The sequence below is a fragment of the Acyrthosiphon pisum genome, chromosome A2 (genome assembly GCF_005508785.2).
Source record: "Acyrthosiphon pisum isolate AL4f chromosome A2, pea_aphid_22Mar2018_4r6ur, whole genome shotgun sequence".
Taxonomy (NCBI): domain Eukaryota; kingdom Metazoa; phylum Arthropoda; class Insecta; order Hemiptera; family Aphididae; genus Acyrthosiphon; species Acyrthosiphon pisum.
The window spans coordinates 5,487,059-5,503,448 of record NC_042495.1 but is presented as its reverse complement, the minus strand read 5'-3'; the positions used below and the strand labels follow the sequence as shown (position 1 = coordinate 5,503,448).

At 28.6% G+C, this 16,390-nt stretch overlaps 2 protein-coding genes across 5 annotated transcripts; one reads left to right on the top strand and one right to left on the bottom strand.

The window, feature by feature from the left end:
• The first annotated feature begins 596 nt into the window (after nucleotides 1–596).
• Cops6 (COP9 constitutive photomorphogenic homolog subunit 6) lies at nucleotides 597–4,021 on the top strand. The gene is given in 3 exon segments (NM_001162208.2): nucleotides 597–1,052; nucleotides 1,126–1,565; nucleotides 3,643–4,021. Coding segments are annotated over 3 exon segments (960 nt in total). The 5' UTR covers nucleotides 597–743; the 3' UTR covers nucleotides 3,854–4,021.
• Nucleotides 4,022–15,158, bottom strand: LOC100166623 (protein Fe65 homolog). 4 transcript variants are annotated; one of them, XM_029490866.1, is made up of 17 exons: nucleotides 14,933–15,156; nucleotides 14,798–14,869; nucleotides 11,670–11,813; nucleotides 7,858–8,134; nucleotides 7,634–7,789; nucleotides 7,331–7,515; nucleotides 7,150–7,262; nucleotides 6,761–6,882; nucleotides 6,485–6,677; nucleotides 6,272–6,399; nucleotides 6,164–6,169; nucleotides 5,871–6,037; nucleotides 5,709–5,813; nucleotides 5,444–5,643; nucleotides 5,200–5,379; nucleotides 4,915–5,112; nucleotides 4,022–4,852 (listed from the first exon to the last, which is right to left on the bottom strand). In XM_029490866.1, exons 3-16 carry the CDS (start codon nucleotides 11,779–11,781, stop codon nucleotides 4,936–4,938), a joined length of 2,121 nt encoding a protein of 706 aa, XP_029346726.1. In that variant the 5' UTR covers nucleotides 11,782–11,813; nucleotides 14,798–14,869; nucleotides 14,933–15,156; the 3' UTR covers nucleotides 4,022–4,852; nucleotides 4,915–4,935. The 4 variants fall into 4 exon arrangements, with proteins under 4 accessions (XP_029346726.1, XP_029346725.1, XP_008180836.1 ...); XM_029490865.1 differs by having other exon boundaries at nucleotides 14,798–15,156; XM_008182614.3 differs by lacking the exons at nucleotides 14,798–14,869; nucleotides 14,933–15,156 and adding an exon at nucleotides 13,709–14,198.
• Nucleotides 15,159–16,390: the final 1,232 nt, after the last annotated feature.

Here is a 16,390-nt window from a genome sequence, read left to right as displayed (position 1 = left end):
CCATTTCACATTTGCTCCTGGACGGATTTGGTAGTCTTCATTTGTAAAGTGTTCGCTGCATAAATAGCTATACTCAGAAGGTTTGAAGTTTTTGCGTTTCATTTCATGTATCCACTTTGCCAAAACGGATGGCCTCTTTAGAGGAAAGCTAAGCCAGGTAAACAAAATATACTCATCAGACAGTAACGTTTATCTTGTATAATATTAAGGATATTTGCCTATTTATATTAGAATAATCGGAACAAAAATGACTAAAGGTACCTATGTTTTTACATACCGGTGAAATTGTATACCACATCCTTTTTTCCGCCGGTTTGTACACCCATATGAGGAACACGAAATTACCATGATTAAATAAGTTTGATTGAATTTACAATAAAGCAGGAATTTAACCAGTAAACAGAATGAAATAATCGAAATTGCGCAACGACGTAACGCACTGGCTTGTGCCATCCAGTCCTTTTGCCATGCAATGGTGGGGGAAGCGAATCAACGAGCCGGCTCGTTTTTTGACGACTCGTGCGCGCTCCAGTGTAGTATATACATCTCGATGTATAATGCACATCAGTTATCAAAGTGATAACAACACAAAATTCGTATTTGACTATTGTTCATTCTACGTATTTTATAATTAATAAGTAGTTTTTTTTTTAAATTTTAAATTATTATTTAATTCGTAGATTTGGTACTAAATTTGTGATAATTTTTTTTTTCTTTTAATATTTTATTAAACTTATTCCAATATGGAAGACACAAGTGTGGAAATGGAAGTAGACGAACCTCAAAATAATGTTTTAGCTACAAATGTTACGGGTAGTGTGTCTATATCTTTACATCCACTAGTCATTCTTAATATATCTGAACACTGGACTCGTTTAACGGCTCAAGTTGGTAGTTCAGTTCCTTCAATCGGGGCATTGATTGGTAAACAAAAGGATCGAACACTTGAAATAATGAACTCGTTTGAATTGTCATATACTCTACTTGAAGATAATGTGACAATGGTTATTGATAGAGATTACTACAACTCTAAAGAAGAACAATTTAAACAGGTACAAATGTACAATAGTCATTTGTCTTAATATTCAGATCCTTATTTTTCTAATTGTATATTTATTGTATTAGGTGTTTTGTGACTTGGACTTCCTTGGATGGTACATAACTGGTACTGGTTCAGATAAACCGACATTTCGGGATATTGATGTACATAAGCAAATCATAAATATTGCTGAAAGTCCCATATTTTTGAAAATGGATCCTCATGGTGGACATACTGATCTGCCAGTCAAAGTATATGAATCCATTATTGATATAATGAATGGAGTGCCAAAAATGTTATTTGTTGAATTAACATACACCTTATCTACTGAAGATGCAGAGCGTATTGGTGTTGATCATGTTGCACGAATGTCAAGCAATGATGCACAAGAAAATAGTTTGGTCGCTGAAACATTAACTGTTCAGTTTAATGCCATCAAGATGCTCCATAGTAGAGTTAAAATGTTACTCCAGTATTTGAAGGAAGTAAAGAAAACTGATGAATCAGTAAACAATGAATTATTGAGGTGAATAATTTGAATTTAAGTCTTAAGGAAAGTTAACTTATAATAATTATTGTTAGTGCCTAAATAATTGTTTTTTTCATCAACTATCAATTCATAACTAAAATTTCTCAAAAGAAACTACCTAATCTTCTCAATAAAAAATAGGTCTAAGCACCAGTAACAGGCGCGGATCCAGGGTGATTAAGAGGCTTTAACTCTTCCCCCTCCCCTATTTATCAGTGTTATATAATACTTTTTATTTATTTACATAATAAATCATATATCTTAAAATCCATAAATTTAAATTATTAATTAAATTTGTAATACTTAATATTGTTAAATTGATAGATCCATGCCTGGTACTAAATATATAAATAAACGATGATTGTTGAAATATAATAGAATTCCATAAATAACAGTCAAGAGTATCAAAATAAAAATATTTGTTTAAACAATAAAATTCATTAAACTATAACCATGCAAGATTTTCAATAAAACCAATTAGATAGGACATCAATTATATAATTGATGTATAGTAGTGGGTGGCCCCCTTTTCGGCCAAATGTACCCATCCCTTTTCTGCCACTGTCCCTTTTCAGCCACCACCTACAGTTTTCTTTAAAATTTACAATTATAACAACTAAACTTAATAATTTTTATATTTAATTAAATATTATTGTATCCAAAATTGTGATTTTTTTTTTTTAAACATTATTACTTAAAACTGTAAAAAAACTGAAAAAAAATAAAACGATTGGCAATAAATTGTTAAAAAATATTGTTACAATTGATTATATTATATTAGTATTTATAAACAATGTTATCTCTTATATTATAATTGAATAAAATGTAATATAGTCATATAATACATATAGGTAATAAGAAGATATATAATAATAATTATGATAGTAAAATATGAATTCATGAATATGTCAAAATATTAAGATTTCCGACTAAGCTAATAATATGTTAAACCATTTTAATGCCAATTGTTTTATTTTATTATTTTTTCACTTAGTTGTAATTTATTGTATGTAAGAATATTTATCAAAAAATCACATTTATGGGTGCAAACATATTTAATTAAATATAAAAATTGTTAAGTTCAGTTATTATAATTGTAAAAGAAACAATATGTTTTGGCCGAAAAGGGAACGGTACATTTTGGGCGAAAAGTGATACTGGCCGAAAAGGGAAGGGTACATTTTGCCTGAAAACGGTGACGCCCATAGTAGTTGCATACCGACTTGTATGGTATCAAGGTCTGAATTCCAATATGGTAACTGATGTTATCAGTTAATCAGTAAGTACATATATTTTCCTGAACACTTAATTTTATTTAATATACCTAATTAATGTGTAAATACTATATTGTATTTAAGTGCAATTTCCCTATTATATATTATAATCAGTTGCATATGGTTTAAAATTTCTTCCCAAAAATTCATCATTACAATGTTTGTCCAAGACTAGAACACATTGATTTTCTCACCAGAAATTTGCATAGCATACCCATTTACAAATAATATTAAAACCAATTACTTGTACTTCTATATAATTGTTTATAAATTATAAAATACCACCAATAGCTTTAAATAGTAATTTAATTTCACTTTTAAATTGCATATCATTTTCTTCAATCGCTTAATTTGTTTTTCATTGCGTTTATGAATTTGCAGATGTATAATATGTAATGTACTTTTATATTAATAATTATATAATATGTCATCCAACTACCATACATGAAGATATCTTCTGTTTAAGAGCTTTTCTTACCAGAAAGCTTACCATTATATTGTCCAAGATGGATTTATATTTAAATACAATCAATATAGTACTAGATAAATTAGTTAATTAAAAATGCCTGATATAATGGTTCTATAAAATATTAAGTATATTATAATAAACAAAATCTTATTTTATTTAGTGTTTGTTATAAAACTAATAATAACCAGAAATATTAGCATAATAATAATAATAATAATAATAATAAAAAAAAAATCCAATTATGAAACCAATAACAATTATTAAGTAAATTAAGTTATAAATTATTTGTCAATAAAAAATATATTATATTTAAACATTTTCTATTTTCTAGGGAATTCGTTTCTTTGTGTCATCGACTGCCAGTTATGGAATCTGGAGAGTTTTACAGGGATTTGTATACACATTGTAATGATGTAGCACTGATTGCTTACTTGGGAGTATTGACAAAATGTAGTAATGAAGTAAATGATTACTGTAACAAGTTTAATGCACTTTATGACCGTCAAGTGGTTGGTAGAAAAGTTAAGGCTTTGTTTTTATAATTTTTTTTTCCATTTAAAATGTTAAAACTTTATGAATCAGTATGTAATAATTCACATTTATTAATACCTTTAAACTTTTGTAAATCGGTTTAGGCGATGTAAACCAATTTTGGAAAATAAAAATAAAAACTAAGACTGTCATAATATTGAATAAATGTACAATTTAAGTGAACTTGTTAATATTTTTATTTTTATTTTTTATTTTAACACTTATAAAGCTTAGCTCTAAACTTCACAACATCAATATAGTTGTGCATATTCCCTAAAATATATGAATTAGTTTTTAACAAGCTATGTTTAATTTACAAATAACCCATGTACCAAAATTTTTGAGATCACTCAATAGTAGGAATTTAATTTTGTTTTATTTAGGTTTTAAATAATTATGTTTGAAGAAAAAAATTATCAGTCAAAAAAATATTATAAATAAAGCTTGATATGTGGAGAGCATTTAAGAAAAATAAAAAAGGTGCTTTTTAAATTTTTGTCTACATGCTTGTAAAACTTCAGGTTATTGTCATCTTTATTTCCTAATGATTAAAAACCAGCTTTGGCTTAATTTAAATGAGATTCTTTTTCATAGTATTATAAATTTTAGCAACATTTGAAGGCCTAATTTCTATAATATATATATATATATATTTATAAGTATACATTATTATTTAATAATACACAGCATTTAAGGACAAGTAAGATCAAGTCCACAATTAAAAAGTATTCAAGGACTGTCTTCTATAACTCTATACCTATTTAAATAAGTGGTATCTCAAAATGAGTAAACTAAAGTTACTTCATATGCTTCATTTCCCTAAGTGATTATTAGTCACAATTTAGTGTCTTAATCAAGAATTAGTAAGGGTTATTTATGGTCCGGTTGTCAATGGTTGGTGACAACAACGACTGTAAACTGGTCGATAGAGCATAATATTTTATAGTGTGTGGAGACTGCAAATGTCTATGTGGTATTACTTCACGCACTCCAGGATTTGTTAATTCTTCCTAAATTATAAAAAATCATGTAAATAAGTTTTTTCTAAGTTTTAGTTAGTAATAATTTGTACCTGTAGCGTGAAGACTTCTTCTCAGGATTGGGTTAATTTCATTTTACGACCCGTGATGGTGCCCACCAATGACTTTAATGTAGAACTGATACCTTTCCTTGATATGCCATTTACATTTGGACTATTAATATTGTGACTTAAAGATGCATTTGGATTCAAACCTTGAGGATGTGCATCTAAACATTTTTGGTACCGTAACTGCAAAAATTAAAAATTTAAATAAAATGTTAACAACAATTAATCATCATTGTATTTAATATTTTGTATGATTTCTATTCGACATACTTTGCATGCTGCTTCGATAGTTTTACAAAGTGTTCCAGCGGATGGATCACACTCGAACACATGTGCAATGAACAAATCTTGGGTAGTATGCATTATAAAAGCACATTGTTTTATATTTTGACCTATTCCCAAAAATGATAAGTACCTCACTCGACATTCAACCATTTGATCTCCTTCATCCTGAAAATCAACAGATATAATGAATGGTCGTGTTTAACATGTTTTTGAATATCTATTGTATTACAGTATCTTGTTGTATGGTAATCATTGAAGGTGCTACAGCAACTGTAACCGTTTGGGGTACTGATGTAGGAGAATTTTCCAAAGCAACAATCGCGTCATTTAGTACATCCATTCCGGATGCCTTGCTCACTTCAATTGAACCCAAGTAAGTGGCTCGAATGACTTTACGTGGTTCTTCCATCGGTGTGGGGAATGATTGAGCTTTAAAAATAATATTGCACAATTATTACATAATTGAATAATATAAAAAGACGTATTGTGTATACTCAAGTTGGTGGTTGCAGAGTAACTGCCTCGGTAACTTCTACGTTTGCGATATTCCAATGGAAGGTTCGTCGGTCTAACCGGCTGATTCATTTTTGTTGCAGTATCTACGAAACGGTACTAATTAGTCGCCTTTTAAAAAAATAACATGTTTTAGTGTGTACTTATGTCTGTAGATCTAGAAATGTTCTGCTGGAGACTGCGCTCGATCATGATTTTTTTACAAATGTCCCTAAGAGTGTTAGCAATCGTACGAGCAGGCATGTCACATCTGAACACATGGCACATGTGTCGCCGAGTTATTCTGTCACGAGCTACATACGCAAAATCTCTGAGAAATAATTTTGTTAGTTCGATTTATGGATATATCTAATGCCACTAAACTACATTACTTTTATATCTTATTGTTATTATTTTTTTAAACTCATAATTAAATTGTATACATTATTATTATTACCTTTCCCTGTGGGTAAAGCATTGAAAAAACAGAACAACAATGGATTATAAAAACAATACATTATTAATGTAGGTAACAATATAAATATGATATCAATGGCTAACAAACCTGCCATTGTCTCGTCCAACTCCCCATACTCTAATTGTGTGTATGGGTTGCGTATTCAACACAGTGAGATTCTCTGGATCTATTAATTTCAACGCGCCTTCATCCAAATCCATAAAAAGGTCTTTTCCCTATAATGTTATCCATTAAAAAAAAATTATATTTATTTAGCAGTTATGTAGGTATTTATAGGTATATACGGATATAGGTACTCACGTCTCCCCATCGCCCGACATTATCAATAAAGTCGTTACGTCCAAGTGATAGATCAACAATACACTTATTTACAGCTTTGCTACTTCTTTCTGGGGTTAAATCATCTTCGCAAATTTCTACCCATCCCAAAGAACGCACAGCAAATCGTATACCTTTGTTTTCGTTTTCGATTCGAGCTGGATAACTTCTTCGTCTAAAGCACATATCATAATATTTAGTGAGATCAACGTCGGTATATATGTTTTGAATGCTATACTATTTTATTTAATATTTTACTTATAAGCCATGTCTTCTTTTCTATTCTTTTGGTAACAAAGATTTTCAAGAGCTGAGCTCGTCGTACTTCTAGTCACTGAACTTATTAAACCTCCGGTGTTATTTTGAAAACTATTCAATACCTTAAACAAATACCGATACATTATATAATATATATAGTACCTATATATAGTTTTAATAATTAATATTTTGAAATCTCAAAGTTTTATTAAAAAATTATGTTAAAGTAATTTGTATACGTAGATTACATATTTTAATTTTTAAGTCTACATGTTATAATTCAAATGTTTTATTTATTGCAATTTAATATTATAGAATTGATTTTAGTATAATACTACCTATATAGTTTACCTATAGGCATTTAATATTTTAAGCTATATTATCATTACCGATTCTGCATCTTTGACCAATGGTGTTTTTGGTTCATTTTTTCCACTGTATTCAGGAGGTTCCCTTTGAATCGTCCCGCTTTTAATGTGCCAATAATAAGGACCATCGTTATCTAAAATGGAATTAGTTCAATACCTATAGCTTGTTTGAAGAAAAAAATCACTTTAAAATTGTACGCACCTTCGTGTTTTTCCCATCCAGCTGGCAATTCATCGGTGCATTCGTGTGAATTGTTTTTCATTGGAATTGCATACAAATCATTATTCAAATCACCTTGTATGTGTTGTATATCCATGTTAATATTAGATGTATCCTTTTGTTTGTTCAAAGATAGAGTATTAGGCGGCGTGCGTTTTTCGTTTATACTATATAGGTAGGTAGGTATATATTATATATTTTTTATTTGATCATTAATAAATATAATAATATAACATGTACATAATATATTAAACGTGTATTATTTAATTGATCGAATAAACTTACTTCCCGCCTTTACATTTTGTTTGCTCCGATTCTTCGATTAAATCTGGTTTTACGTATGACACTTGCATTTGGTGGTTTTGGTTGCTAACGTTTGTTAAATCATGTTGATTTGTAATATTCATGTCTCTTGTCACGTTATGATTTAAATTTGTATTCCTAAAAAAAAAATGACATGATTTACTGCAGTTTTGAACTTGAATTTTAATGTCAAACCAATATATTACCAATTTTTTCCGGTTTGTCCCAACACGTCCACGCCCATTGATCCCAAGTCTAATGATTTGTAGCGTTTTCTGTTAATGTTGTCTGTGTTAATATTACAGACTGTGTCAAATTCCCGACATAAAAGCTCTGAGTATAATATACAGTCATCATTCAAATTGAACCCAGCTGGAGAGTCAGTAGCTGATGTTAGGTTTGAATTCAATGCATCATCCAGGGCTAAGTGGCCAGTTCCAGCAAGATGATAGTTTGGATTCTCGTAACTCAGACGACCGTTTTCTAAAAAATATTCAGCATTTTTGTGAAAATTAATAATAATAATAACTATCATTTATTTATTTTTGTTTGTTATGGATTTAGCTATAAATACATCAAAGTCGTAATTTAGATTCTGAGCGGAGCGATGTAGGTATTGATTTTACAATGATGTGTTTTTTTTAAATTTTTTTTTTTTGTGTCATAACCTTTTAAAAAATGCTTAGATTTTCTTCAACAGTATCTTTTCTGATAGGAAAGTGAATCTAGTTGGTAATTTGGGGGGGGGGGCCAAAGGTAAAAATTTCCCGGTAGTTTTCAAAAGCGCCGTGAAAAACAAAAGAAAAATTAAGGAAAACCGGGAATTTTTACGCAAAATCTGTTTTCGAAAAAATCGATTTTGGTTTTTGGTGCAACTTTTAAACAAATGACCGTAGGTAGGTACATACAATTTTTACTGAATGTTTATATTAGCATTTTCTATACACCATAACATTTTCCAAATATTTTGACTTATTTTGAGTTGTTTACGGACATTTTCAGTTTCCATTTTTTTTAGTTTTTATTTCTATAAATATCAATAAAATTTTATTTGTTGGTTAAAAAAGATTGAAAATGTAATAGAAGGCTCCTTATATATTGTTTCAAAACCAGATGAAAAAAATTAAAAATCCATAGTCACAATTTTTTATATAAGTATTTAAAGTTAAAATATTGACAACATTTTTAAAAACGACGAAAATTTGCAAATTATTTTTAGTTAGAAATTCATAAAAATGTAATACACGATTATTCATAAGTTTGTCTATCTTTATCAAAAAACAAAAATGTCTTCAAGCAAATTAAATTATATTTTTATATTCACTCGATATCTCGTGGAGCGATTTTGTTATTTTGTTGTTATTCAAAAACAAATAACTGTAAATGAAAATTATACTGAATGTTTATATTTTCATTTTCTATACACCATACAATTTTGACTCTTTTTGAGCTGTTTACGGACATTGCCAGTTTTCAATGTTTTTAGTTTTTTTACTATAAATATCAATAAAATTTTATTTCTTGAGTAAAAAAGCGTGCAATTTTATTTAATGCAAGGCTCCTGATATGCTGTTACAAATTTACAATAGGAGTTGAAAAATATTGAAATTACAAAGGTAGGCACAATTTTTTTTTTATAAGCATTTAAAGTTCGAATTTTGACAAAATTTATCAAATTTAAAATTTAATAATTATTTTGTAGTTAAAAATGTATAAAATGTTCAACTTTTATAGCTAAGGATTGAAAATTTAAAACAAGGTTCCACGTAAATACTAAATAGGTTATATATAAATTACTTTGTTCACAATAATATCATCAAATATACTTAGTAATATCATTGGCTGACTGAACGCCTTCGCTCAAAATCGTTTTTCTTATACAATGATATTGTACCATTGAATTCAGATTTAACACCGTCCATTACATTGACCCACTTGTAACCTACTGTACAGCAGAGTGACATCCACTTGCCCACCTTTTTAAGTTATAGTTGGAACATGGTCATAATTCACAATGCCTATTTTTATAATATATCTTTAATAAAATGCTTACTTATATAGCTATACTATGGTAAAATATTCAACATTTAGATAAATACCCATACTGACTCAGTCATAGACTATTATTTTTATGACGATATGTCTATGTCTTTGTCTATGGTCTCTTGGTTAGTTTTATGTTAAAATGATTTGAAAGTACTAAAATTATTAATTTTCCAAAAGTATATAACTCGTTTTAAAATGAATATGTGAAAAAACCTCTCTGTCTAGGCAAAGTACTTATATATTACTATCTCTACAAATCCGATATTATGTAAATTTGCTCTAATATTAACTATAAATAAACTAGTAAGAATCTGGTACGTAGATTTGTTATGTCACGGCCGTGATACAGACAAGACATGCAGGTATAGCACTGTAACGTCCTCTTAACCGTTAATTCAAATATAAATATTTACACATGTGTAACTACTAACTAGGTATACATAAATGTATATTCATTAGTAAATATTAAAAACCAAACATTATAGTATAATTCTAAATAGTAAATAATTGTTAATAGTGATAAATAGTTTCTAGTGCTTATGAGAATTTAATAATTACCTACCTACATATTATGGCTAATTTGACAAGTTAATTTAATGAAATAAACTAATTATACTTGTATACCTATATTTATTAAATCATTTAACATATTATTATTTTAGTTAGAGCTACTACTCCACTAACTAGCTAGTAGTTTCCTTAAAATATTCAACAAAAGCTCATTAATTGTTGTAGGTTTATTGTTCGAAATTATTTTCAATGTTAAATTGTTATGTTTATAAAAATAATAACCATGTTTACGTATCTATTTTCGAGACTTAGTAATAAACTAAACATTAATTTTAGAATAATTAATCAAATTTTTAAGTTTATATTGATGTTATAAATAATTATTAATTTATTAAATCATTTATAAAAAAAATACGCACCCACAATTACTTGAACATGGTCCATTGATAAAAGCATAATAAATTATATTGTTATGGTAAATTAAATATAAAGAAAACGTATTATTAATCGTAGTACAACTGTAGTCGTGTGTAGTACTGTAGTAATAATCATGCGCACAGTAAACCAGCTAGCTCGTCGCTATATAGTAGAGATGACTCATAACGCTCGAACATAAAAATCGATATATATATGGGGTATACCTACTCCCGGATGAATAATATACAGTTTCTCAAAACATAATAAAAAATGCTACTGCCATTAAACTCTAGAGTCTAGATTATTTGAAATATATTATATTATTATATTAAGATGGAAGATTCGTACTAATCATTTTTTTTTTTACAAAGAATATCTATTATTTGTCAACTGTTTAAATGAATACGATTAATTTTTAATTTCGGTAACCATGCGTTGTACTATTGTAGAATTAATAACCAAGTACCAAACATCAGTGTATATTATAATTTATAAGTAACTTGAACATTTCAAAATTCGATCAATATTTAGAAATGTTTTATGCTATTTTGGTAATAATATTATAGATTAAATACCTTCCTCAAATATTTATATTGTATATAATGATAAGTACATTGTACAATTAGCCACTTACCATTTATCTATTATAGGCGCAAATAGGGTGTTTTCAAACCGACCAGAAGGGCCTAATGGTTTGCTCTGTGGTTTAGCCCCCCTACTACAAAAAACTGATCATTTACCTACACGACGTAATATTCCATTAGAAAAGTATTTCCTGGATTTCATCAAAATAACCTATAGCCCCGAAAATATAGTTTATTTGCGCTTATGCGCTTAACACTTACCGTATACCTACTAATCTATACCGTAATAATATAAATTAAAATAATTAAATAGAAATTAAAATGTTGGTAATTATTTTTATGAATAATTACTAAAATGTATCATTTAAAAAATGATTAATAAAATGCATTTTATTTTCATATTCTATTGCCAATTATCTTCACAAATAATACGACGAAGGTATAAAATAATTAGTAATTACCAAGCAAATTGTCGTCTTCAACAACTGCAGCAGTCATCATCGGATATAGTGACGATAACAACGTAGCGTATGGACTTCGATTTGGGGATCTAATTATTTCACCACACAACATACCATACGTGTTCTGACCTCAAATTATGCACCCTGGATAACACAAATAAGTTCATGCGTAATTAACACAAGATATAAATAATAAATTAACTAATACTATAGCACTCATAAATTATATTATTTTAAACACTTCATTATATGGACACATACCTAGTTGTAGTTGTTTTCAAATTTTCAATTGAATTGAGTTAACAACCAATATAATATTTAATTAGTGTTTGATCAATACGCGTGTTTTTAATAAATATAATTAACTTGTAATGTTTTTTTCGTTTGTATTTATAACTTAATATGTGATTCAAATAAAAACGGATTTACTTAATGTTCGATGTTAAATATTATTTTATACGTTAGATGAATACATTATATTATATGACGAACTTTTCATAATAATTTACATCACATTATATTTCAACCGACTTTTCGAAAAGTTATAAACGTTTATTGAATATTTGATGGGTATAAAGTAACTATTGTAAATAATTATTTCTTTTTATTCAAAATTCAAATTTTTTTAACCATACTATTGGTACCTATATTATAATATTATACAAATACTATTTAGTTAAACGAAATAAATATGAACAATCAGTATTATCTATACAGTTCAAAAACAAACCCTTTATAAATCTAATTATGAAAAAAATCACGAAATCACAATGCACCAATACAATGACGATTGCAGCCCAGAAACGAGTTTACAAGACGAGGGCGTGAAATGCGTGAAATGTTAAGACGGCCGACGGGACGTATTCATTTCCTCCATCCTACTGGCAATATTGATTGGGTCTGAGCGACCATTTTTGGCGCCACAAAGGCTGCACTTTATTACACTAGTCTTGCGTGGCGGTCCGAAATTAAAAAAGACATATAGACTTGTTGGAGCCAAGTGCATTATTCAAATCAGTCAACTAAAACTATTAGGTTATTTGTATTTTGTCGAATCTATAGAATATGCACAATATTAATATTATAATTAATGATTATTATTGTGAACATTTTTTTTTCATTATTATGCATTGACTACTTTATAATATTGGACTACATACGCGTATATAAGGCGTCGATACATATATGCTTTACATACTTTATACGTTTGAATATACCTATATTTAATATCATTAATAGTATAAGTACTATATTCCATAAAATATTAATAACAACTTTTGTCTTAGTTTTAATTTTGTTGTATAATAATTTATGTTAAAAAAGTGAAATATCCAATAACCTATCATGTCTGGTGTCTATCGATAGCAAAAATCGTTATTATTTTAATTATTTGTTCATAATATTTTAGTTTGTAAATATGTATATATTTTTTAATTATATTTATTACTTACCGTGTAATTACTAATTATAAAACAAGATTATTGTAACGATATACCTACAGATAACTTATTACTTTTGGAGTTAACCTGATTTTAATACTATTTTCTAATATTAAAGATACCTGCCTAAGTATCGATTATGGTATCATTTATGTACTAATATATTGGTATAATATCTAATGAAATATCATAAGTATATAATTGTGATAAATTTAATGAAAATAATTATAAAGTTATTTTTAGTACAATTTTGTACAATAATATACAACTTTATTGAAATATTAAGTAATAGGCTGAAATCACTAAAAATTGAATGAATCAATAGTGAGCCAATGATCCCTTTAATATGATTTAGTGGCCCATGATCAGTTAATTAAGTTTTAGTGAACCGTAACATAAATAATTATTTTGTGCAACTCGGCACTAGTATATTTAAAACAAATAAAATAACACAAATTAATTATTATGACAGAATGTGACGAAAAGCTTAAAACCAACGAAGTGTTTGACATAAATATAATACAATATACATTCGTGTATTATTATGTATTATTACATGGTCACGAGAATATAACTATATAATATATGTATTATACTCACAAAATATGTTTTTCAACAGGATTCGGGTAATTTATAGCCTTGAAATAAAAGTTACAACTAGCGTTCGACTGTCACCGCAGCGCCGAAATGACAAACAAAGTATAAGAAACGAGAACCCAGCTGTTGGTCATTAAAGGTTAGTCAGGCGCAGGACGCAACAATACAAACATGGCCGACGCTAGAGGGTATCGATTATTTTTCCTGCGCTTGCACACACACAAGCACACACACACGCATTACACAGACACTCGGCGAGACATTAATAATTTTGAAACGAGATCGAACCAGGTTTCGACGCGTTTAAATGTCTGGACAAATATTTAATACAGAGAACGATTTGGACAGTAACGCAAAACATCTTTGAATAATATCGCTGTATGATGTATGATAGGTATATATATAATAATTGGGACCAAATAGCACTACTAGCATTACGAAAAATGATTTTAGCGCATGGTTCGTTTCCCGTTCGCGTTCCTGCAGTAGTACAGTCGAGTGAAAGCGTACGACATGTTTATAGCTCGCGAGGAGTCTGCACTATATATATATGTCTATATCTACAATGCTACTTAACACCGCGTATAATGTATTCTATGCATTACAATAAACTTTTCACCATTTCGATCTATTTTTAATAATCATAGTATATTATCATCTTCAATAGCTTACGCGAAGCACATAATGTATACATTGTGTATATATACCGAAATACAACCACACCTAGTTTAACTGATTTGTATATACATTTCGCACTGTTTTATCTGCTGCCAAAGGTCGAGTATTTCAAAAAGCTTTTAGCGATTAAACAAACAATCATACTTACGCCAGTGGGTTAGTATAATATTTTACTTCCGTATTATGAAAATATTATAATTACGTTTCGCGTGCAGTGTTTATAATATTATTATAGATGCATTATAATTATTTTTGTATTTACTATATTGTCAACGAGATACTGTTTTTATTATTATTAAATAGATACTGTTTCACTGTTACAATAGCTGATGAGAATTAACCAAAAGTATAGTTATTACCCAAATACATAACACCCATGTATGCTGTATACATAATAATATGCATGGAACTTACGGCTTTGGAAAATACTTTTGGAAGGAAAATGACTTTTGACACATTGGAGCTAAAGGCAGTATTCGTATCGCACTAAACACAAAAAAGAAAAGAAAAAAAGTTGCACAGCAGAAAAATTAACCGCATGGAACTCACAACATTTAATCCAGAATCGAATTGGCGAATGACGAGACCATTGGAATAAAAGACCGCGCGCACTCGGTCTCCTGATAAGGAAATAACGACCCGGCCACTGCGACGCTGCACATGATAACGGTACCCTGGATGACCTCGTGTGTCTGTCAACTTATCGTGTATTCGTGTATTCCTGTGTATACAATGTAATGTGCCTACTGCAGCTTATACAGGTAGAATGTAGACTACACCACCTTTATTCATCTGAAACAACGAAATCACTTTTGAGAAACGATTGTCTGAATTCGATTCTGTACAAAAAAACACTGTGATTTAGAAACAGGATAAAATATAGGGACCTTGGGACCTACCTATTGGCTATTTATATTAAATAAACAGTGACATATTATTGTACATTTCATTGTCGTTTGATAACATATTAATATTGAATTTAAGAAGAATTTAATAAAAACAAAAAAGTTAGAAGACGCTCTAGTAAATTAATTAAAAATACTTCTTTATAATTGTTTAAAAAAAAAAAATATATTTCTTTTTAAGCTAACCATTAGGTAATTTCTTCAATTCCAATTAAAAAAGACTCAGATATTTTAATCTCTATAAATAATTTTATAAATTAATTTGACGAGCATACTAAAAATTAATTTTGGTATATTATACGCATATTTGATACCTTACCTACCTACAATTTTTAGATAAAATACACAGTAGGTTCCTGAAAAAAATTAATTTAATTAAATTAACCAGTAGCCACAATAGTTTATAAATTAGTGTTTCATTTAGCATTGAGTTATAATTAATAACAAATATCGAAAACAATAACATTGTATCAAATACATCGGCTTATTTACACCACTGTTTTTTATATACATAAATACATAATAATATAACAATAAATAATAATATTAATATACTATATATATTATCAGGTGATTATTTTTACTGTAAATACTCATTATTTCGAAATTATTTACCTTTTCTAAAATTGCTTTTTTAAAATGTAGAACACGTGAAACATTGACATTTTATATAGCCTTTATTTTTTTCCACCTTATGTGTTGGTGAAACCTAAACCTAAAACCCTTATTGATTTTTAAATGACATCCTATATTTTTAATTACATGATCAGAAGTAACCACTAGACATGTCTATTGCAGTGTCGTACTGTCGTCCTTAGACCGATTTCCAGTACGTCAAATGGTTAACTCAATATATAGATACAACAAATTCTATTATTCGTTTTACATAATTATAATTATTAATTATACATACAGACGCATACAGTGAAACCACTATAAATACTCTCGGTGACTGAAATGTTGTGCACTTTTAGTTGGTGTCTGCTATTAAAACACTTAGGCGCTAATATGTGGGGCTTAGAGCCTTAGGGGCTTGAGCCCCCCAATCATTTCCTATATTTTTTTAAGCTGATTATGCATTATTATACTAGAGCTTAAGCCC